Below are 23,448 nucleotides of genomic sequence, written 5' to 3'. Positions count from 1 at the left end.
AAGAAAGAGTGCTTCAATTTTGTTCTAATTTACAGAGATGTTAGTTAATAATCCAATTTTGATCCTCCTAAAGTTTGATCCCGATTGACCCAGCGGTTCACCCACAGGTCCCCGAAACGTAAAATTTTTAACGCTGGTTTTATTGCTCGTGTGGTAAAGAAGGAATGCTTTAAATTTATTCAAATTTGGACATATGTTAGTTATCAATCTTAACTTGATCCTCTAGAACAAGGGTGGGCAACCATTGTTACTGTAGGGCCAATTATAAATGTCAAAATTGGATCGCGGGCCGCACATGTGCAGAACACAAAGTGATTTTGCTTTGTTTTTTACCAAATATGCTGAACTACAAGTATAATTCGTGTTTGATTCTAGCCACATTTTTCCATATCGGAGAAAACTAGCACCGCAGGCACATTAATCAGCTCAAAAATAAGTAATGATTGGACTCTGCGGGCCGCAGGTTGCCCACCCCTGCTCTAGAAGTTTGACCCCGAATGACCCAGCGGTTCAACCACAGGCCCCCGAAACGTAAATGTGTCTAACGCTCGTTTGGTCAAGAAAAACACTGTAGGCAGAAGTACCAAGAGAGTACGTTTACGAATAATAGGGCAGAGCGGGAGGGCTCAGCTTGACCTCGAACAGACGTTTTACGAGACGTCGTTTCAGTGATTAAAATCTGCTGTTTTGCACAGCAATGCTATGTCATTTTATAAAGTTATCACTCAAATTTTTGGTTTTGGCGAAGGTTTTACAGTTACACCTTTGACGTGATTTAAACCTAATAACCGTGCTTCGGTTTTGTATATGTCAAGCAAAATTTTGTTAATCAAAGTAAACATTAAAAAATGGATTTGACTTTTTTGCAAAATAAATGTTTTTTTTTTAATTTAAATATTCGTTGTCAGGTTGGCCGCCGCATGATCACGGGTTACTTAAGGTCAACTAGTCGGTATTACAAACATAGTTCAGAACTTTCTTTCGTCGTAACGTAGCGTTTTTTTTTTTTTTGACAATCAATTTAGGAGTTAATACTTGAGGCATGTATAAATTAGGCTTAACGGTATTGTTGAACACTAAGGACGGCGTGCTATTGCAAACAGAGTCAAAAGGTCAAACAGTCGTTTGGCGTGTGTACCCTGAGAGGTTACTGCAGGTCAATGGTACTCGTATTGCGAAACAAAGTTAAATGAAAAACAATTTGTTATGTATACACTTGTGTTTTTTAATTTAAAGTGTCTGTAACACAACTGTTACAGCTTTCCAAAAAAAATGTGTTCAAAACCCGACCTTGGACGACAATATCTGGGTCAAAGCAAGAGATTAAATTACATATTTGTTACATTTTTTAATGTTTTTGTAATTAGATGACAATAATAGTGCAAAAAATACGAACAATTTTTTTTATTGTTGGGTTAATGCTTTCTAAAAATTTGTCCTTAAGAATCTAAAAATCACCGCAACATTTGTTTACTGTAAATCCGCACAAACGCACGTGTGGGGACCCATTTGTTTTTGTTTACAAAAACAATCATATGTGTAGATCAAATAATGTGTATAGTAAATTGGTAAATATCATATTGAATATATAAAGTTGAAGTATATCAGAAAGCCACTCTTCCAGTTCTATCTTAATTTTGTCAGGTGATGTCTATTCCAAAAGTGGGACCCACAACACAACTGTATTTGAACAACGAAATGTCATTTAACGTAGGATTAAGTCACCAAAATTTGGAAACAAGCCGTTTGAATATTGTGATACAACAAAGGATTGTTGTGTAACAATTGACTGCAATGAAACCCTCAATGGCTTGTGCATATTCATACGCGAACAGTTTGTTCATGGTTGAATTATGTAACTAGCTTTGGACAGTAATCAGTTTGAACAAGAGCAGAGCAGACAATGTTTGTTTCGTGAAACTTACTAACATGGCGAATTGGCTTTCTGAACTGCTACCAAAGAACCAGACGAAACAATATGGCAATTGAAATCTAAAAGTCAAATTTTTAACTTTTTCAAAACAATTTTAGGCTTGCTTAAAACTCGGGAAAATGCAAATTAGTTACTGTAGTCTACCAAGGCATTTTATTCAGGTTTGCTATAAACCTGGTGTCGGATTTCTTGCCTTTTGTTAGTTGTGCAAGCTGTTATGTACGGGTGCCGGAAAGATCGTCCTGGCATTGCTATTGACGCAACAATGACTTTGTGACGTGATTCCATTGTGGTGCAATTACCCTGTGCGAGGCCGCATGGTTTGCGTTTATTAGTGTCTGCTCTAGTCCTAAAAGTGAATGTGTAAAACTTTGAGTTACTGCGAATTCATGTTAAATCTGCATACCTTGGGTTGTGCATTAGATTGTTGCAACGTGTTTTTTAACGGTAAGTTGGTATACCTAAATTTTCTCTACAGAAGATTGCGCTTCGCGCGTCATTCAACCTTGGTTCAATAAAAATATGATATAATTTTTCCAGGATTTGTTTGCAGTAGCCAAGGGACGGTTTCAAAGCTTTTAACACAAATATTTTTTTTGTAGAACCTCTTTTTCTGAGCATCGTAACGTGGTATGATGTAACCCCGGGTAACTATTAAATATTTATATTTCAGTAACAGTTAGGTATTAAATCGAAATACCGATATGTTTTATTGTAATAACATACGTCCGTTATGCACAAAGCCAATGTGCATAGAAGTATGTGTATTTAACTCAATATTATTATCTTGGGATTTTTCTAAGTAAACCTTTGGATATCTTCAAATTCTGAGTGGCAGCCCTACCTTAGACCATTGTCGCAATAATATCTGAATGTGGTGTCGGCATCAGTATGAAGTGTTTACTTTACCGGGAATTATGTTCAATTTCAGCAAAAAAAAACCTGCCGGGACATTTTGTCTCTTTAAATGCCATTTCTTTTAGCAGAGTGGCAAAAGTTACCTGTAATTACCAATCGTGTGCCTACAACTTGAAAATGTGTGCGTTTCCTGCAGTTTATTTTTAATTTGACGTTTTGGCCCGTAAAACGTATCTTCTCTGCTTAATAAAGTACCACAGAATCTTTAAAACTACGCCATTACTAAAATCTCTGTTATTATTTAAAAAATGTCTCTCCCACTCTAGACAAATAGTCAGTAAATTGTTGATAGAATTCATTAAAACACAACTATTCTGTTGTGTAGCCCTACTGTTTGCCTTTGTAGCAAACATTTTGCTTTCATGTCAAACACGTAGCGTACGACTTTCTGTGACGTCGGGAGTAGGATGTAGGCAAGATGTGGCTGACCACATCAAAGCTTACATTTAAACTTTTTCGAATCAATACACAAGTCGAAAATGTTAAAATCCTAATTTGTTCACTTCAATGTAATTTAAAGTTGGTGTGCAAGGCAAATAAAAACCTTTGGCTATAGCAGTAGTTCTCAAACTTTTTCCTATTTTTTTTTTCAAAACGGTCCTGTTGCCTATATTTCGAGGGCTCGCGGTCTTTAAGCCTGAATGTGTATTTAAGCAAAACGAGGTTGGTTGCAGGAATTTTTTGCTAGTTGTGCAAACTTGCGCATAACAATGATCCAAAGACAGCAAAAAAGCTTTACGATTGTGCGCGAACAATTATGGCGTTTTTGTTAGTTGTCATGCATTAAAGGTTATTGTTAAGCAATGTAGACGGTCGATCTTCAATTTTACTTTTATTTACACTAATTCACTGGCACAAACTGACGCCAATAAGATTATACAGGTACTTCAACCTTTTTGCGGTCCTCCCAAAATTGCCTCACGGACCTCTAAAGAACCGCGGACCCCAGTTTAAGAACCGCTGGGCTATAATGTGTCGTTATTTTCTTAAATGTTTGACGAATCATCAATTCCATCAACATAGATACATAACTGTGATTTCATGTTGATATTATAGCTTCTGTAATGTCATGAGTCTCCACGAATTTCTTTGGCTCTTGTCCATGAGTCGCTTTCGCTCTTCCTCGGTCAAATCCTCAGATTTTCTGTAAGCTTCAATTGCTTCGGTGGAATATTTCACAGCCTCCTCAAAACGTGAGGTTGACTCACAGTACAGTCCAAGGTTGTTCAACAAGTGACCGTAGACTTGATATTTGGCTGCACCATCTCCAAACTTGCGTTTCAACAAACTTATTCCTTCCCTGATAGGTTCTTCCATCAGTTGATACGATCCGATCAACAGAAGGCCAACTCCAATGCAACTCAAACACCTGGCCTCACATACACATCGAATTTTGTCGTCTACTTGTGGTAGAGTTTGAATCTGGTGACGCATGTCAGCAAACAAGGAAATCACGTGGTCGCCTACAATGGATTTGTTTGTGACGTCACTCTCCAACATTGATTTGCTTGTTTCACTCAATTCCAAACCACAATCCTGTACACCTCTCGCTGCGTCATCGGGACTTTGTTGCTTTGCATAGAAATCTGATGCAATATGGCAGAACAGGATCGACTCGTTAAATTTCTTCGCATTTCGATGTTTTACAGCAAAAGTTTTTATTTCATTTGCTGTGGTTTTGACTTGACCTTCGATTAACCTTGAAAGTTGCTGTTTTATTAAATTTGCTTCGTTGTATTTTCCCCGTTTCACAGAATCGGCGTATTTCTGAACCAACCGGGACTTTTCGTTACTTCCACCTGACAAAATAAAAAAAAGTACATTGATATACAAAACACGCGGAAACACGACAAAAAACAAACGAGGAAAACTTACTTTTGGGTTGAAATATTTCATCTAGGTCTGTGCTAGTGACGTCACCTAAATTTGTCAAGCATGTTTTTCTTACAAATATCTCCCAAAAGACTAAAATATGTCGCACAATCGACCCAAATACAAAAAAACTATTATTATTCCACTGCCTATATCAGGGGTGGCCGACCGGTCGAAGCCTAAGAGCCATATTTTTTATTGTGTTACCACAAAGGGCCACATTATACACACAAGCACATTTGTTAAATGGTTCGTCCCTTCCACACACACACAGAGACCTGTGCTTAGCCAGATGACACAATTTGACTTGTACAGACCACGGGCCAGTCATTTTCAACAATAAATGGTCAGTGCAAACACTATCTCTCACATAAAACTCTCATTTCAACGAATCCAGCAAACAAAAACATATGAATTAAAACACCCCTTTTTCTCATTCTATAAATAACTTGCGGTGAGATTCATCACTGGTGAATTGCTAAAATCTTTTTTCACCGCCAATTTGACGGCTACCTTGACAAAAACTGTTGATTTAAAAGATTTTCCCTGCTGAAAAAACTTGCGGTTTTTTCATCTAAGGCGCACGCGCCCCAAACACCTAACGCGCATGTGCCCCAAGTGCAAAGTGGCGAAACTAAATTCATTGCGACGTCATTAATGCATTCACCACCGACAATCGCTCAATTCAAACCCATAAGACAAATTGCCGATAAAATATAACGTTCGTCATAACCCGAAAAACAAAGAAGCATTGGTTACTTTGGAACACATTTATTGTAAATATTGCTGTTGCTTTGTGTCTCATTCGCATTGTACGCAACAATGAGCAACCATTTATTGTTCACAATTAAATATATGCCATCATAATCATGCCATTTGTCACATAAACTTGCAGTTTTAAGGCAAGGTTTGTGGCCATACCGATAATAAGTTTGTTCAAAAGCAAAATTGTCAAAACTTTACTTTCAATTTAACGATTTTTGTACCGGATCGCCACATAGTAACCCAAATATACACAATGGCCCCAAACTTCGACAACGACGTAAGAGCCGCATAAAACCAGGCGAAGAGCCGCATGCGGCTTGCGAGCCGCGGGTTGGCCACCCCTGGCCTATAACAGCCAGTCACCCCCAAAATTTGTTGCCGCTGTTGGGTGTTCATTTTAAATTGCGCCGTTTTTAACTTATTTTTTAACGAGGCTGTTCTGAAACAACGTGGGGTGTTTTGGGAAAGTTAATAATACTGTCCAAAAAATTGATAGTTGCATGGCATGGTTAATTGGAAAGATTTTGACCTTGCTTTTGGTTTAAATACGTAACAAGCTTTATCTCGGAAGGGAGATATGAATACAAGTGTGCGATACTGAAATACCTTGTTCCTGTGGTGATGTGACGCCATGTGCTGTTTCCATCAGTTGTGGTCGTGAACTTTGACCTGCTGGCGTGTCACGTGATGTGCTGGGAAGGTCGATGTTGACTGCTGGTCTGCTCAAATCTGTCAATCAACAAACATCGGTTGTACATACGCACGAATAACGAAAATGGTGTCATTATAAACGGAAGGACGTTAATAATTAAAAAAAATATTGTAAAGTTTTGTGTCTAGTTATTCAACCAACATTCGCTTTATACCTTGTGCTGTTACAAATGTTTGGTGACGTGGTGAAAACTGGCGAATCGGAACACGTTGATTCTCAGCTGGTCTTTCAACTTTTAAATCCATTTGCCTCACAGCGTTTGTCACTTGTTCCAGAATCGCTGCTGGGTTTTGTGCGTCAACTAAACTCTGAAATTTGTCTCTAACTTCAGTTATATCTGGACGTTTTGTTGGATCGTGCTCCCAGCATCTTTTCATTTCTTCTTCCATCACTTCGACTGCTCCTTTGTCGTTGTTATTGAGACCTGCTTTCAAATCATCAATCGCATGACAGTCAGGTCTCTCACCGTTGATGATGGCATTCAACAATGCAACTCCATCCGTTGGTGGATAAGGCTCTTCACAAGTAAGAGACATATGGATTACCAAGCCATACCCATACACGTCATGGTCTCTTTTCGGTTTCATGGTAATTTTTTTAAGTTTTTCTGGAGCGGTGTATAGAGCAGTGAATTGAACCTTTTCTCCAGTTGCTGAAAGTCGAACAGTGGTTGATCCAGTTGTAGCAGCAAGCTTTGCGGAGCCAAAATCTGTCAATTTTGCGTGTAGATCTCTCGTCAGCAAGATGTTTTCTGGTTTTATGTCGTTATGAACCAATTTGTGACCTGGCAAATTGTGAATGAAAGCTATTCCGTCCGCTGTTTCGACCAACTGACGAAGACGGAGTGGAATTCCTTTGGTGATTTCGTCATTGAGAAGAAAATCTCTGAGGTTACCACCTTCATAATACTGCATGACAATTCCCATGCCACACGACAGCGTCAACCAGCCATATGTCCTCACTACGTGTTCAGTTTGGGCAGTTTGCAGCTTACCCAGTTCTTCCATGGCACTGTAAATAAAATTAGGCCTAAAATATTTGGTTTTAACTAAAAGTTTTATCGTAATGGGTTTAAATTACATGCTTGTTACGTACTGCATGGATAAGTTGAGTTATTTTCAAAAGGTTTGACATACTGTAGTACATTATCTTTTAAGCAAGCTCACCATTTTTGAAACCGTTTTTTAGTTTGTTCCCCGCCATGGCATTCCATGACTTTCACAGCAAGTTTGTTGAGTGATTTATGTTTTCCGACGAGAACCACTCCGAAACTTCCAGAACCCACAATACTTGACTTTGGGTCACACAGAATATCATCAGCATCAAATTCACGCATCTGAATGCAAACACCTTTTGTTAACTAATGAAACATATTACAAACTATTACAAGTATTAACAACTGTTAACAAACCTGACTTACATTAGATTGACTTGCCATCTTCAACTTTTGTCACTTGAAGTAAAGATTTTGTTAAAAGTTGGCGAACTGAGACTGTCAACCACTCCTTTATTCAGCAAAGTTTCAACTTAGTTCCTCTCGCAGCTGATCATGTGCTTTGACGTAAACTAGCTTTGTCCCTAGATTCGCATGACTGGATGCGGTGGCAGCGCCGAATTTCTTTCACTTGAAGCGTTACGAAAAAACATCTTTCGTTAACTCAATATTAGCCCAGTCGTCTCGGCGTGGTTACAATTGTTCAGTTAGGCTCTTGGTGTTCTTTGTTACAACCAGAGTTGTAAGTAGGACCCTTCTTTTTTCGGGCCGGGCTTAGGTTTCTTTAAAAAAAAAACGGGCTTGATTCGGGCCCCACTTTGTTCTCTGTGTCAGTATTTTTTTTTAAATAAATCTAACCAGCTAAGTAGCCAGTTGCTGGAGCTGACCTAACGCAAACAGCCCTAAAACGCCCTGTTCAAGAACATTTGTCTATTAATGTTCATTGTGTTTGTTGTTTTGCTCTTTGCTGAGGCCTGTCAATCAAACTTTCAGAACGGACTTAAAAACGATTCGGGTTCGGGTTGGGTTTCATGCTTGTACTTTCGGGTTCGGGCCGGATTCGGACTCGATTTTCAAGCCAGTTTAAAACTCTGGTTACAACAAACGAAAAAACACGTGCAGTCCAATAAAAACATTCGATTATGTAAACTTTTTTTAATTACCAGTAAATTAATTGTGGCGGAGGAATTATTTCATGTAGATCGTCACAAAACTGCTTTTGTCAGCGCAGGAGTACTCGCCGTAGCCATGTTAACGGGAATGAAGTGGTATCCAGCTAGCTAGTAAGGTATAGTTGGATTTGAAAAACCAAACTTACATCTTGTTGATATTACATGTGTTTCTGCCAGCAACAGCATTAAGACACCAATTGTGCTTTCCACTTTTTGCGCTCTTACCGTTGCAACGTTGCGCAGCTATTTTCAGCTTGGCTACTGTTCAATTGTAAAGTTTACTTTAACTAAGAGAAATAAACTCAACTCTTCGACAAATATCAAAAAAGTTAAGAACTGGCAACAGTCCTGCTACAGTACAAAATCGAAGTGACATTTTTTAAGTTTACGATTAAAAATACACACCAACTAAAAACAACTATTTATGTCCAAATTAATCATCGTTTAAACTAAAACGCGCGGACAAGTTACTGCTAAAATTTACTGTTTGTAACAATAATTTTAAAATGAATATATATATATTTGACTATTTGATTTTAAATTTAACTTTTATAAGCAGATGTAGTGTAAGATTCGCCAACAGTGTTATAAGTCGTATTCTATATGCCCAAGTTCTGCACTAAGTCGTATTCTATATGCCCAAGTTCTGCACTAAGTCGTATTCTATATGCCCAAGTTCTGCACTAAGTCGTATTCTATATGCCCAAGTTCTGCACTAAGTCGTATTCTATATACCCAAGTTCTGCACTAAGTCGTATTCTATATGACCAAGTTCTGCACTAAGTCGTATTCTATATGCCCAAGTTCTGCACTAAGTCGTATTCTATATGCCCAAGTTCTGCACTAAGTCGTATTCTATATACCCAAGTTCTGCACTAAGTCGTATTCTATATGCCCAAGTTCTGCACTAAGTCGTATTCTATATGCCCAAGTTCTGCACTAAGTCGTATTCTATATGCCCAAGTTCTGCACTAAGTCGTATTCTATATGACCAAGTTCTGCACTAAGTCGTATTCTATATGCCCAAGTTCTGCACTAAGTCGTATTCTATATGCCCAAGTTCTGCACTAAGTCGTATTCTATATGCCCAAGTTCTGCACTAAGTCGTATTCTATATACCCAAGTTCTGCACTAAGTCGTATTCTATATGCCCAAGTTCTGCACTAAGTCGTATTCTATATGCCCAAGTTCTGCACTAAGTCGTATTCTATATGCCCAAGTTCTGCACTAAGTCGTATTCTATATGACCAAGTTCTGCACTAAGTCGTATTCTATATGCCCAAGTTCTGCACTAAGTCGTATTCTATATGCCCAAGTTCTGCACTAAGTCGTATTCTATGTACCCTAGTTCTGCAATAAGTCGTATTCTATATACCCTAGTTCTGCAATAAGTCGTATTCTATATACCCAAGTTCTCTGGCATTTAAGGTTTTAATTAGATAACTACCTGTATAGTGTTCCAAAGTGTTATATTGCATTAATGTATATGTTGACAAAATATTACAGGTAAACTTTTACAGATAAGAAAACAGATTCGTTTTTTCGCTTGTATTTTTGAACTTTTTTGCAAATTTTTCGAACAAACACTAGCATGGGGAAAAGGGGGCGTAAATGCACACAACAAGAACGGCGCGGGCCGGTAAAGAGAAAGAGAAAAGTGTCGGGCGATAAGTCTATGCGACATCAGTGGTAGTAACAAGAGTAATGGCAGCAAAAAGCGACTCACACAAGTGATACTGGGGCCGAACAATCGTTCACCGGCGAAAATCGGCGCTTGATAAAAACAAAAGGCACCGGTGGGGAGTGGTTGAGGGGCAACGACCGCTGTATGCACTTTGCACAAGTTTCATTGAACAGAAAGTGGATGGCCTCGAGATTTTTTGCAGTTTGTCACATAACATATTGTGTCAGATAAGTGTTGTGAGGTGCGATGCTATCAGGATAAGTGAATTAAGTAGAATTACACGGATATGGCTGAAAAGTCGCAAAACACGAAATCACAAAACCGCAACCACAGAAGAACGCAAAAAGCAAAGAAAGAACATGAAAAATTGTCATTTGGCGCGTAGGTAATTAGGGTACATCCCCACATTAAGAACATTTGCTCGCACGCCCGAAATATGATGCTTACAAGCATAAAAAAATGGTGAAAAGATACAAGTGTTGTGTTCAAATGACGCTCACCGACCCCATCTAGCGGACACACCTTGGTACATTTAGTGGGAGGGAAGAAGTTTTCTGTTTGTGGTGACCGTTCGCAGCAGTTTACTATGCACAGTGTGTCAGGCTTAATACAGCAATGAGTAAAGAAAAATTAAATGCTGATAGTTGATCAGTTCAGGGTATTGGGTGACAGGTTTTTTGCGCAGTGATAATAATGCAGCAAATCTCTGACAAAAACGAATACAACGTAACAATTTGAACGATAAACATAAACAAGAAAATTATCTCATGTCAGGATGCGAAAGTTTTGCAGAAATCAATTTGATGAGGTAAAGCAATTTTCCAGCGGTTCCACTTTAGCAATTTGCGACTAACATCGAATTTTAAAAATTCCAAAAAAATAATTTTCCAAAAATAGTGTTTTGCAAAAAATAAACAGTAATTCAAAAATCACATTTTGAAAACAGTAAATTTACGGATATACCGTGTTAGTCAAATTTATTGACCTATTTTATAGGAATTTGATCGGTTTGAAAATCAAAAGAAGTTTCAATTTGAATGGAAAAAACGACACTTTTTGTAGTTTAGAATGTTTACAACTGAAAACGTTGGAAAATACAACTAATTCGCCGCATGACAAAATAGCATAGGCAACAAAACAGTGTCCAAGCAACTACCCCAAAATTAACAAACGCACCCAAAATCGTTAGAATGAAATCACTCTGTACAGTCTAAGAGTTTCAGGTCTTTACGCACAAGCACCACGGTATTAACAGGTAAAGTGACTTCTTCTTTCGACCAAAACAAAACAGTTAGGCCTTGTTGAAATTGAGTTGCAATGCCATGTGAGAATTTCTGCCACTTAATTGGGACACTATTACGTAACCGGTGCAGGGTATAATGGTCAAAGAAGGATGTTTTTCTTGCGACAAACCGGAATAGTTTCGTTATTATTAACGGCTGCAGGATGCAGTATATGCAATTAAAGGGCATTTCGAGTAACCGGATTTTTCTGGACATGTACCCACAGGCTGATCAACGCAATTTGTGTGAAAGGCGAAAAATAAGAATACTGTGGGATCTACTCACCTGAATACCAAAGCGGTTGAAAACAAAAGCAAACAGTATGTTCGTAAAAACCCAAAAGGAAAAATACTTGCCCGAAAAACGTTAATGCTGAGTAATTTAAACCAGTCTGAACAAAAAAGCCCAATTTCGTCACAGTTTAAATTCGTTCCTCACAAAAAAAAATCATTTGATACTGACACGCATGAAGTAAGGAGTAGCGATTAAGGGTAATTAAGCACAAACAAACATGCATTTTGGCTTGACATCAAAGGTAATGAAATTTGCGCCTGCAGAATGGCACTAGATACTGGTGCGGATGAATACATGGATCACGTGCGCTTTTGTTGCATAATCGACCTTGCTAGTTATTTTGAATTGAAACGTATTCACTGCAGATTTTTAAGTACTGAGTTAGTCAGTTTACAGCGTTTGGCAAAAACACAAAGCGAAGGGGGTCTTGAAACGGGGGAAAGGGCAAAGTTCAACAAAAAAGTGGACGTAAATGAAAAAAAAAGGCTTTTTTAAATACTGTTTTTGAGCTGACATATTCTCGTTGTGTGATTGGTCGAAAATAAAAACAAATACTCCAATCTTATTTTTTTAATATTTGCACGTATTTTAAGCAGGAGGTCAGATAGGAATTGCTGGTAGAATACTATTTTTGTTCTAGCAGCGATAGGAAAACTACATTCGCAGTTACTACTTTGCTCCTTGGCGCAACAAGCCTAACTTTGTGGGCATTTAACTTTTTGGCTTACTTCAAACAAACAAAAACGGAGCCGAGAACACAACATGGCGCGAGGTTGAGCAATAAAAAAAATACGACAAAAAAGAAATAATACGTGAACAGAAAAAAATGGGTACGGAAAAGCCACTAGACATAAAAAGGACACGAAAAAGCCAACAACCTTATGCAACGCGACCTTGCTAACGTTATGAGCCGGGTTCAGTTGCCAGTGGTGCGAGTTTGGGCTTGCAGATTGGACAGTTCCTTAACACTGCATTGTAGTAAAAAGCGGAGGGGTCCACGCGGATGCGCAGTGGACTATCTCGACAGATGGCGCTGTTGGTTGGATTTTTTCGAGTTGGTAGTTTGCTTGTGTTGGCGTTGATTATTAGTATTTGTGTCGCTTTGCTTCGACTGCGCCGATCTTCTGCCGTTCTGTTAAGTATAAAGATTCAACATCGCTTAACCAATGGTCGTACAAAAGGAAATGCGTTGCACCATTAAATTTATGCCTGTTTTTTGTTAGCTGCTGATCGGTGGTCTGGACTAAATTCAGAAGCTCCTGAATTGTGCGTTAGTAATCTTGAAATTGAAAGATAGACGTCAAATAAAATGCGCCCAACCAACAGATCATCGCTTACTTCACAACCCGCATTCATTTAATAATAATCAAACATCAAATATATTTTACTGTCTCAAAAATCGGGCTATATCTAAATTCAGTATACCACACTATATACTTGAGCAAGTACAAGTGTTCATTGCTGAAAATTACTTACGTTTTGTTTTCTCTCGTTATTCTTGTTACGCGAAGTTTTGTTTGGTGACGTTGACTTGTTTTTTGTGTTGCTGTTCGGCAAGTCTGAAAATCAAAAATACTTCACGTAAATCACAGCAAATGCCTAAAAAATCTGGTTCATCTTGTACAACGCCCTTACTGGAATGTTCCTTCAAATAAAAAAGTTGCGTGTTAAAAATATTCCTTTTGCAATTTTCAATGACAACCTTACTATGACGTGATGTAACCAAAAAAGTTTTTTTCACAAGCAGAATACAACCACGTGGGGTTTAAATGACGTAATTCTTTACGTCATCAGAAAAAAACACATAAATCCTAACAGTTTTTTTCTTAGTCCTATGAAATACAGTTTTTTTTTGAAAATATTCAAACTTCAAACAATAACAAAAAATCATGTAAATCCTTTTGACAGTTTTTCATCTTTTAGGCGAGAGTTTTGAAAACAACCAACAAAGTGTGGGTTTCAAGTGACGTAATTCGTTACGTCCTCGAACAAAATCACATAAATTCTAGCACATTTTTTTTTCTCTGTCCTATGAGATGCTTTTTTCAAAAATAACAATCCAAATGTACTAACCCGCTTCAAAGCTGATCATGGGTTGTTTCAGCTTTTCAGTTTTGCCGAAATCGGGGGCGGAATGTGGGCGTTCCCGGTCGGCGGATTTCGTTCGACCGGCGGTTTTGTTCGAGAACAAGCGATTTGCGCTCTTCGTGGGGCGCGAGAAACGCTCCAATGATCGATCGGCGGCCGGCTTGTTCGCCCGAGCGGTGTCGCCAAAGAGCTTCGGTCCTTTGAAGTTTATCGCAAAGGGGGCGTTGGCGCCGTTGGAGGGCGTGGCACTTTCGGACGAACTCTCAGAATCCTGAAGATAAAATTTGAAAACAAATAGTTAAATATTGGTTTTAAGCAAGTTTATATGAAAGAGCGAATTTAAGTTGGCTTTCAATGTTATTTTCAATCCATTAATTCCCAATCACTTCACAACTTAATATTATTGTGATCCAAAACCACTAAGTAAAAACAAAATAGTGGAATAAGAAATTTCAACTTACAGTATCCGATGTGGAATCAGATGATGAAAAGGATGGACTTGAAGCCGTGGTCGCCTCGATGCTGGAAACTAAAAAAACAACTTGTTGAAGTTTGTGATGGTGGTACAATACATATTAATGTAACCAGTTAAGAAATGAAAAAAAAACGAAATCTCTGATGTACAGCAGGTTTAAAAACAAAAAAACGACTTTTTAAGTTAAATTAAGTATTACAGTTTAGCCACACAACAAACATTCAAGACATAGTTTCACAAACTACTTTTACTCGTGTACCCCTAAGTGTTTTGTACCTAGGTTCTAGTACCGAATTAAACACGAAACATTTAACAATGAGAGTACGAGTCATGAAACAAATATTATCCATGGTATAAAAGAAAACAACCCAACCAAAAAAAAACTTTTTTTTAGATCAATAACTTAAAATACTTTTGACATAGTCTTGACAACTAAAGCACGCTAGCATAACACCTGATAGGCGTCGACATGCCACCTATTGTACATGTACCAAAGTTAAGAAACCGCTGTGGCAAGAAGATCATTTGTCGGTCTGTACAAAACTCCTATATTTACGAAACTTACCGCTACTGCAAGCAGATGAACCCGTAGAACATCTCGGAGGTGGATGGAGGTCGCCAACATCTGGATAAACAAATTTAATGTATACAAGCCCGGCGTTAAACAATTAACCAATCTAATATCTCAATACAACAATGCACTTCCATTTTATTACATTATGATTAAACTATAGCCGAGGCCTTCGTGAGTTTATTAAGGATTTAATTTCGGTTTTGGTGAAACAATTAATGAAACAATTAATCATTTTCGAATCAAGCAGCTTAATCAAACATTTGTAATATTAAATGACATTTACACAAAGTTCTTTAAAAAGGATCATTCATAACTTTTAGTCCAAACATTTTAAAACTAAAATAGTTCTAAAAACTTTAAATGTTCACCCATTTTAGGGGGCTAATGGGGTAACTGATAGGGCTAAAGGACAAAATTTAACAATCGACTTTTTTGATTTAAATTTTCAGTTTTAAAAGCTATAGAGCGAATATTCGGAAGTTTTCGCAGTAATAAGTTTGTTGTATAACGTACCTTGTGTGGAGAGTCGGTTGTTCAAACTAATAATCCTCCACTTTTCGCGAGCGCACTTGCGTTGTTCGATGCTGTTCTCCGACACATCCACAATAAGACGCAGGAGACTATGGCAAAAGTGACAAAGTTAGAACAGGAAAGTAATGGAAAACAGCACACCTTTTTTGTGCAAGGCATATTCTGACTAAAACGGACATAAAAAGCGGTATTTAATCTACTCATGTAATAACGGATGATTTCATTAGCCCTTTGACAAAGGATTTAAAGTAAGACAATTATTTCAGTAAATACAGAATTTTTTTCAGTGCTTAAATTTACATTTAACTTGTAAAGGCTTTTAAATGAGAGCAACTCACAAACATGACATACAACTCAAGTTTTAAGGCATTATTTACCTGCACGGAGGACAAACATTGTTGCTGTAGTTGTATTGCAAGATGGTTGTAGTGAGACATCGGTAGGCGTAATCGAATGCTTGCTTGACTTGCATGATTCCATAAGAGCCCCTTCCAAGGTCATTGCCTGGTTAAGAAATTCCCGTTATCAACACTTAACGTGTAACGGTAACTCTTTGTTTTGTGCATTTAAATACCAATAGATACATAGTATAGATAGTAGATTTGTGATTCAGTAACATATGTTTTTTCCGACAACTGTATATATTTTTATACATATAAAACCACCAGTACAGGATTATCTACTTATTGTTGCAAAAAAACAACCTATTAGCTAAAACAGATGTGTTTACACTTGAATAAAAAACACAACAAACGGTTGACTTTGATGCAAACGTTACACTATGTGAAGACAAAGATATAATACAACCAAATTTCTAATTTGAAAACATCCTACCTGGGGTTAATGGGTCTTCGATTGATAAAAGGGAAGGACTTTGTGTGCTGTCCATTTGTTTCCGAAACTACACAAAAATAGAAATCAGAATGTTTAAATTAAAATGACTTAAAAAAACCTAAAAGTTGTAAAAAAGTAAGCTACAGAAAGTGCATGGTTCTAGCATGTGAGGTCTCATCGGTAGATATGTTTCACAAAACAAAAAAAATCAGTTACCTCCTCTTTGTGCATATATCTGCCTCCGTTTTTCACTCGAATACAGGTAAGGTGGTAGTTGAAATGACGGCCGTACATTTCGAAGAACTCAATCAATAACACACCCAAGTTACAGTCAGGTAGTATCATGTCACCCCTTCTGTGGAGCTATAGTAGGGGAACAGAAAAATACACAAAACATAGTTTAGCACCGGCGTTTCTATGAAATTATAGGATTTTTATAGTTGTGTTCTGATTTTTGTAGAAAGACCTCAGCCGAACTTTTTTGCTTGGTCATACACTACTGGAAATTGACAAAAGCCTTTACTTTTCTCAAAAATACACCTAAAAACATGTGTGTGCTACTACACATGCAAACTAGCAGACATTTATTACACTGACAGGTTTGTTTGTTGGAACACTATATACGAATCTGTTCATAAGTTTAATGGTGAAAATAACGGCCCAAATAGACGTTAAAAGCGACATGCTTTATTGTTCAAACGTTTCGGCAAATGTTCATGTCATCATCAGTGACATGAAGGCCACATTTACGTTTATTTGGGCCGTTATTTTCACAATAAATGTTTGTTTCTAACCATTACAAAGTTAAATACATAATTTTTAAAAATGTGGGTGTATCAATTCTGAGTAAGCATCTATAATTAACTTCTTACAACTGTATGGAAAGTTTGTTTTTGGGTCTACTATGCAAACATTGGTTTGAAGTATCACCTTGTTACAGCGACAAAGAATTAATAACACTTCAATACGCTAAACAGACAGTATAACAATAATTGATTGGTCAGTGTTTACAGTTAACACATCATACACATCTAATTGCTTCCTTTAAATGACTAGTGGGAAATGTAAAGGTTGTCTCATTTCATAACCAATTTTACACAGTACATTGCTTTCTTTACGATTAGCAAATATAAAAATGAAAATTTTACATTACTTCTCCTGTATCATAACTGTTGAAGACATAAACCACTACTTAACAGGCAAAAAATGAAACTTTTGTGTTGCTTGTGTTTGGACCAGTGGTTCCTAAACTATGCACCGATGTCATTAGGTGTGCCGCAAAAAATATTGAAATTAAAATCAATCAAGTAGAGTAGTAGTACCAGGTGCTTAGACCACTAGGCCAACATGCTCCACGTCTCTGAGATGTTCAACTAGGCTATTTAACTATGAGAGTGACCTGTATAGCGGCTTTATGACCTCATAGTTAGTGCCTTTGTCAGCTAAATTGCTGTGCCATTTTGAAATAAAAAATTCAAATATATTTTTATTCAAATGTTCGAAGTGCGCCAAATAATTTTTGTTTTTTTCTAAAATGCGCCTTAAAAGAAAAAAGTTTGGGAACCACTGGTTTAGACAGTAACTGTTGAACACAGCAGTAGACTGCTTTAGTTTTATGTTGAATATTTGCAAACAAAAACAATGAAAAAGTCATGATATTTACCTGTAGAAAACTGACGCACATGAGAATAAGGGAATAGGAACTGACACCTCCTGTCCAAACCTCGTTAAGTTCCCGTTGTACCAGGAATTGTTTGAGCACAAATACGAGCTTTGGAAGCACTGGGTATTTTTTGATGAACTCCTACAACATTGGGTAATTGTTTTTAAAATGCAAAATGAAGGCAAAATATATTACCTGTTGTAATACAAACACTGGCAATAAAAATCTTTTTCTTTTGGGTAAAATTAGAAATTAACATCTTTATGCTGGCATGATTTTGAGTACTAGGTTAACTTGGCCTAAATCTAACAGTTGTGACATAGATATTTTATATGTAGAGTACAGGAATTCAAATGCAACAATTAAAGGATGAGTTGGTAATTGAGCTCTAGCGTAAAGATTGACAATGAAAGCAAATTATGCTCAATACAATAACTTAACATCCGCCTGTTTGAAATACTCAGGGTTTGGCAGCAGATCAACAAACTGGTAATTAGGTTACACCTGCACACACCAACAGCCTTGTAAATACATGTACAGCCTGCTTCAGTGTTGAGAAGTTGCTATAAGGCTACGATACACACTTTAAAAGGGGATAGGAAATAAATAACATTCTAATTTTGTTCCACATTATATTATGCTACTTGTTTCTGTTACACAATAAAATTATTTTGCATATCCTTTATTTTTCGAAATAATTATCATTAGTTCCATAACAAGTTCAAACAAACTGACAAAGGCATCAAGTTTATGACATTTCAGTGATTTTTAGGGTTATTTATAGCAACTAAACACACTTTGCGAATGCTATTTATAAAGCAATGTCTGTGTGTTGTGCAACCCTGCTCAAAAAGATTGTTGAACTATTGTAGTAATGGTTTTAAGTACTAGCAAACCTTTTTATCGATGATCTTAAATTTAAGCCTAAATTGCCATTTCAAACCAAAGTTTGCTGAAAACAAGCACATAGTAAAAACTAAGCTGCACTAGTATTAAACATCATTTAGAGATGTTGTTTACCTTTATACAATCAACGCTTTGGACACCACTCTTTGTGTTAAAGCTGATGTCAACTTTGACGTTGGTTTCCAAATGCTGGAACTTAATGATTGGAACCTGAAATAAAAACCATATGCATAAATTATACTCTTTTAATGTAAAACCACATAAAAAAAATAAAATTTTTCTAATTTGTTTCTGCAAGTGTATTAGGGGACACAAACATAGGGCAGTGGTAAAAAATGCAAGTATTAGTATTTATTGAGTTTTTATGCAGAAAAGGTGATTGGTAAAAGAAACCAACTTCTTATTTACACCATTTAATAACATCGTCTTTTTACCACATAACTTAAATATTCATAATACGAATCTAAAAATTAGGTGAGCCTGTAAGCTTACACTTTATTTGGACAGGCTACCCAAGAACACACACCATATATATTTATAAACTCAAAATGCATATAGAGATAGATGACACAGACTTCAGTAATTCAAACACGTCCGAGGGAGCTGGTAAAACTTTATCAACTTAAAAACTTTATTTGCACCAGCATTTCTATGAGTCACACATCGTAACATATGTTCCAAAGGCAAAGAAGATATTTTAGGCTTTTCTACCACAGACAACCCACAATTTTCACAAACCAAGAAGCGAATAGTTCATGGTGACATTGCTTTAATGATAATTACAGCATTGATTGAAGCATCCGCTAAAATTTAAGCACTATATACAAGCTCTTTAGACTGTTTGGTTTTTGGTCCAGCTAATTTCAAATCTAGGTCTAGTACAGAGGTGTCCAACTTGAACACGCCGCCATGCCAAATTTTGTTTTAGAATATACTCGTGTACCACTGTTTGGTACTTTTTCCATACCATTTCTTAAACGTCCTAACGGCACGGGCTCAATTTATGATACTCCAAAAACTTTTTATATGTTTATGTGACACAAGATACAAATAGTTTGCAACGGGGCTTCAGTTTTGTCAAAAAACGAACATTTTAATTAGTGGGTTGGGTAACTTTACTAATCTTTACTGAAGTGAGAATAATCATCTGAATTTGCAAAAGCTTGTGTGCCATTTTCAAATGCTCTGCATGCCACATGTTGGACACCCCTGAGCTAGTGTTATTGAGACAATACCATGCCATAACAAGTTACGTGACATAGAAAATGAGATTTTTAAAGCCACAAATTGTAACATGTAATTACAGTACAAACACGTCAACTTACAGCAGCGCGGTCAAGCACTTTGCAGGAACTTTCATCAGTTATTCCATTGCCGACTAGAGCTTGCTTGAGGGTGAATAATGGCAAACGATCCCATTCTCCGAACACCACAATGTCAATGTCACTAAACATCCAAAACAACAACATTAAAATGATAAAGCAAAATGATCTCAGTTTCCAAACTGACTAATTCAAATTTTATTTCCAACTGTACTGTATGACCAGTGGTGGGATTCAGTCGGTTCGCACCGGTTCTATAGAACTGTCTCACGAAATTTTATGATATCAGCAACCAGTTAGCATTACTAGTTACTGTCAATGGACTTTTGGTAACAAAACAGGCTGAAAAATATGACTTTTGTGATAGAACTGGCTGACAAATAGTTTGAATATCACCAGTGTGCATGACCACTAAGTAATTTTATTGTACATTAGTAGCCTACTTGTGTGGCTCAAGACTTAACAAAAGGTGCAGTACTTTATATGATTGCTACTTTTGAATTTTGATTAAATTCTTGTTTTTTAAACATAGTTTACTAGTTGGAGATGATATCTATATCTACGTACAAGTTTTAAGAAACAAAACACAATGCCAATATAGTTAGTAGCTCGTGTGGTGAAACTCGGCAATTATGGTTGCAGTCTGCACACTTGTTGGAAGCCAACAAGCGTGTTTGTCTGCGAACTTCTGTTTGCTTTTGTGCCACCAACAACCACACTACTTGAGAGACACAATTGCAACGTAACTCAAGCACAGAGCTAAAATTGGGGCAACAAGATAATAAATTGCTGGCACCTTGTAGGGAGATAAAGATCAGTTCGGAAGCTGCCGAAGACGTCAACCTAAAATTCGACACAAAAAAATTGTTGGAAAAAAGGATAATCTAGTATAATAACATTTAAAAAAAAGGAATTCCATTTTTTTACATGATAAAAAATGTGTTTCAAATTGTGCACATTCAGTTGTGTTTCTAAGCTTTGCATTAATTATTTTGCAATGGTAAACATATACAACAGTCATTGTTTTATTTCCGAAAAGCAGATGAACTTTTTGTGTCAAAAATAAAATTTTGTGTCAAAAATAGTTTTTTTGATAATCCGCTAAGTCACCATATAAAACAAATTCAAGTAAATGTTTTTACTTTTGCTGCTGGCCACAGTTTCAGCACTTCTTGTTCCACACTTTTAATCACATATTGTCTCATTTCATGTTCTTCCTGCGTGGGTCTCATGAAATTGTAAAAATCCTCTATCTCCTCATGCAACCTTAAATCATACAATTTTCAGTTTTACTAAAAAAATCTAGTTTGGCCATGTTGTCTTTAAACTACTGGTCGCAACTTTTTTGTAAACAATAAAAAGCACTATTAGAAAAAGGTTCAGAAAAAGTTTAATGAAGTTTTCAAATTGGCAAGTTAGACAAAAAAAACTGCAATAATTTCGTTTGTTTAATGTCAAAGCCGTACAGCTAATTACCTCATAAACTTAATTAAATACCAATGCTTTGACTTATTTCTATAATAAACAAACAAGTTAATTCCAAGTACAAAACCTACCCAACCATCCCCGGACAGTAGTTCCTCATAACCCACGGAGGAAAGTTCGAATGTTGCTGAGAATTTTTTCGGCTAATCACATTTTCTCTCCGTTTCTTGCCGCCATGAGGTGGGGACGTTGAGCCATCATTGTGATACGCGATGCTGTTCTTTTTCTTGCATGAAGGTGAGTTTGCTGAATTCCGCAAGGGAATAAAGCCATCCTGACTTAAACCATGCATCAGGGCTTGATCAGTGCTGCAAAAAGGCATAACAGATTAAAACTTACATTCTTAAATCTGGTATCAGGTTGACAGTGTGCTGATTGCTGAAGCTAACATTTCTCTTAACTGCTGTGTTTAAGCAACAGTATTCAGCTGTTTAAGGGTGATTTTCAGAGACTCTCAGCTATTCCAATTACTCCTCGGCAAATATTGAAAGTTAACATAAAATTTATCCCAAAGCATGTAGGAAAAGTTATTTTCACTCAAACGAGGCTCAAACAGCACAAAATAGCTTCCCACCTTAACTGTTGGTTACTGCTGATATTCCTATTCAAGCTGCACAGTGGTTGACATAGATTGCATTCAATGTTCAGGTTCCCTACTCCCTGTGGCAACAAAGTAGAAACACATGCATTAAGATACAAATAGACATTACATCATTACACTAAAGGTCTTCGAGTAAGTGATGACAGCCACTGGTTCAAAGGCCAGTCTGGCCATTCACTTACAAGGCAGAAAATTATGTTCATTGTATCAACTGATACACCTAAACAGCACCACACTGTCTTTAAAATGCCTAATTATCAACACATATGTTTTATATTATGTGAATTTGCAACTTATTGGAGCCTTCATCATTGACATATGTTTCCTTTTGAAGGAAAACACATGTTCTATAAATGGCCATGGTGAGTGCTTCTGACTTGTTTCACTACAAAATTTGGATTTTTAAACTTTTTTTGAAATGTTAGACGTTTTAACAGTTACTTCCGCACAAGTTTTGTTCACATTTTTATCATAAATTAGTGAATTTTTTTTATTTTCTAAAACACAATCTGCAACCAGAAAAACGAAGCTACATGTAGTTACTGTTTGGAAAAGTAAATTCCAATGAGAGAGAAATCTAATACCTAAAGGGTTATAACCGCGACAGCTGTACTAGTAAAAAATAAACTTTGGAGTTTATGCCAAAAATTTTCAAATTTACAGACCAAACATGGGTTGTATTTTTACATGATGACCTAGGATTTGCAATTAGGACATTTATACATTACAAAAAAATGTTTGCCTTTTTGCAAGGATACACAACGCAAAAATTTTATATACCAGCAGGCATATAAAAAAAAGTTACCATAATAGGGTATTTTATTTTTCCAACCTATCAAACTACCTGGATAGTCTTCCAAAGATTCATAAAAATATTCCAATCGGTTGATGGACCTGCTGGCTTTGGATGATACCACACAAGCTGTTGATCCATACAACTTCTGTTGAATCACAGGAGATGTTAGAGCTGGAAACAGTTGCTGATTTCCGTCGCTCTGTTTACTGCACAGAAAGTCCTGGGACTTTAACCCTAAATTTATAAACAGTTCACCACCTAATACTGACCATTATAGAACTACTACTTGTGTGCAACAATTTCTTGCAATAAAGAAACATTGAAATCAATTAAAAATTAGAAAAAGTACCTTTTCAGGAAATTTATAAACCACATAACACTTGTGGTTAAGCCACAATCCCTACTAAATTCATCTGTTCTGTGTACACCGAAAGTACAGCTTTTCATTGCATATTACACTCATACAAAGGTATAAAACCTTATATACATAACATAAACATGAATAACGCCAAACAACCCAAAAATGGATGCAAAGTTACAATCTTT

General features: G+C 36.7%; 3 protein-coding genes across 3 annotated transcripts; all 3 read right to left on the bottom strand.

The window, feature by feature from the left end:
• Positions 1 to 3,742: 3,742 nt before the first annotated feature.
• Positions 3,743 to 5,160, bottom strand: LOC145211810 (uncharacterized). The gene is made up of 3 exons (XM_080080064.1): positions 5,094 to 5,160; positions 4,727 to 4,771; positions 3,743 to 4,650 (listed from the first exon to the last, which is right to left on the bottom strand). Exons 1-3 carry the CDS (start codon positions 5,158 to 5,160, stop codon positions 3,902 to 3,904), a joined length of 861 nt encoding a protein of 286 aa, XP_079936190.1. The 3' UTR covers positions 3,743 to 3,901.
• An 887-nt stretch (positions 5,161 to 6,047) lies between these two features.
• On the bottom strand, positions 6,048 to 7,638 carry LOC145211794 (ankyrin repeat and protein kinase domain-containing protein 1-like). The gene is made up of 4 exons (XM_080080063.1): positions 7,612 to 7,638; positions 7,367 to 7,536; positions 6,355 to 7,211; positions 6,048 to 6,217 (listed from the first exon to the last, which is right to left on the bottom strand). The coding sequence occupies exons 1-4, from the start codon at positions 7,636 to 7,638 to the stop codon at positions 6,048 to 6,050; spliced, it is 1,224 nt and encodes a 407-aa protein (XP_079936189.1).
• A 2,261-nt stretch (positions 7,639 to 9,899) lies between these two features.
• LOC145228992 (terminal nucleotidyltransferase 4B-like) lies at positions 9,900 to 23,228 on the bottom strand. Its single transcript, XM_080094229.1, has 17 exons — positions 22,951 to 23,228; positions 22,080 to 22,165; positions 21,577 to 21,813; positions 21,163 to 21,286; positions 20,817 to 20,863; positions 20,024 to 20,144; positions 18,813 to 18,908; positions 17,793 to 17,933; positions 16,346 to 16,492; positions 16,130 to 16,196; positions 15,673 to 15,799; positions 15,278 to 15,384; positions 14,756 to 14,815; positions 14,177 to 14,244; positions 13,701 to 13,986; positions 13,104 to 13,186; positions 9,900 to 12,759 (listed from the first exon to the last, which is right to left on the bottom strand). Exons 1-17 carry the CDS (start codon positions 23,038 to 23,040, stop codon positions 12,643 to 12,645), a joined length of 2,004 nt encoding a protein of 667 aa, XP_079950355.1. The 5' UTR covers positions 23,041 to 23,228; the 3' UTR covers positions 9,900 to 12,642.
• Between the last annotated feature and the right edge of the window lie 220 nt (positions 23,229 to 23,448).

This window comes from Phallusia mammillata, chromosome 1 (assembly GCF_965637545.1).
Source record: "Phallusia mammillata chromosome 1, kaPhaMamm4.hap1.1, whole genome shotgun sequence".
NCBI classification, from domain to species: Eukaryota; Metazoa; Chordata; class Ascidiacea; order Phlebobranchia; family Ascidiidae; genus Phallusia; species Phallusia mammillata.
Note: the sequence above shows the minus strand (reverse complement) of the source record. Positions and strands in the feature narration are given on the sequence as shown.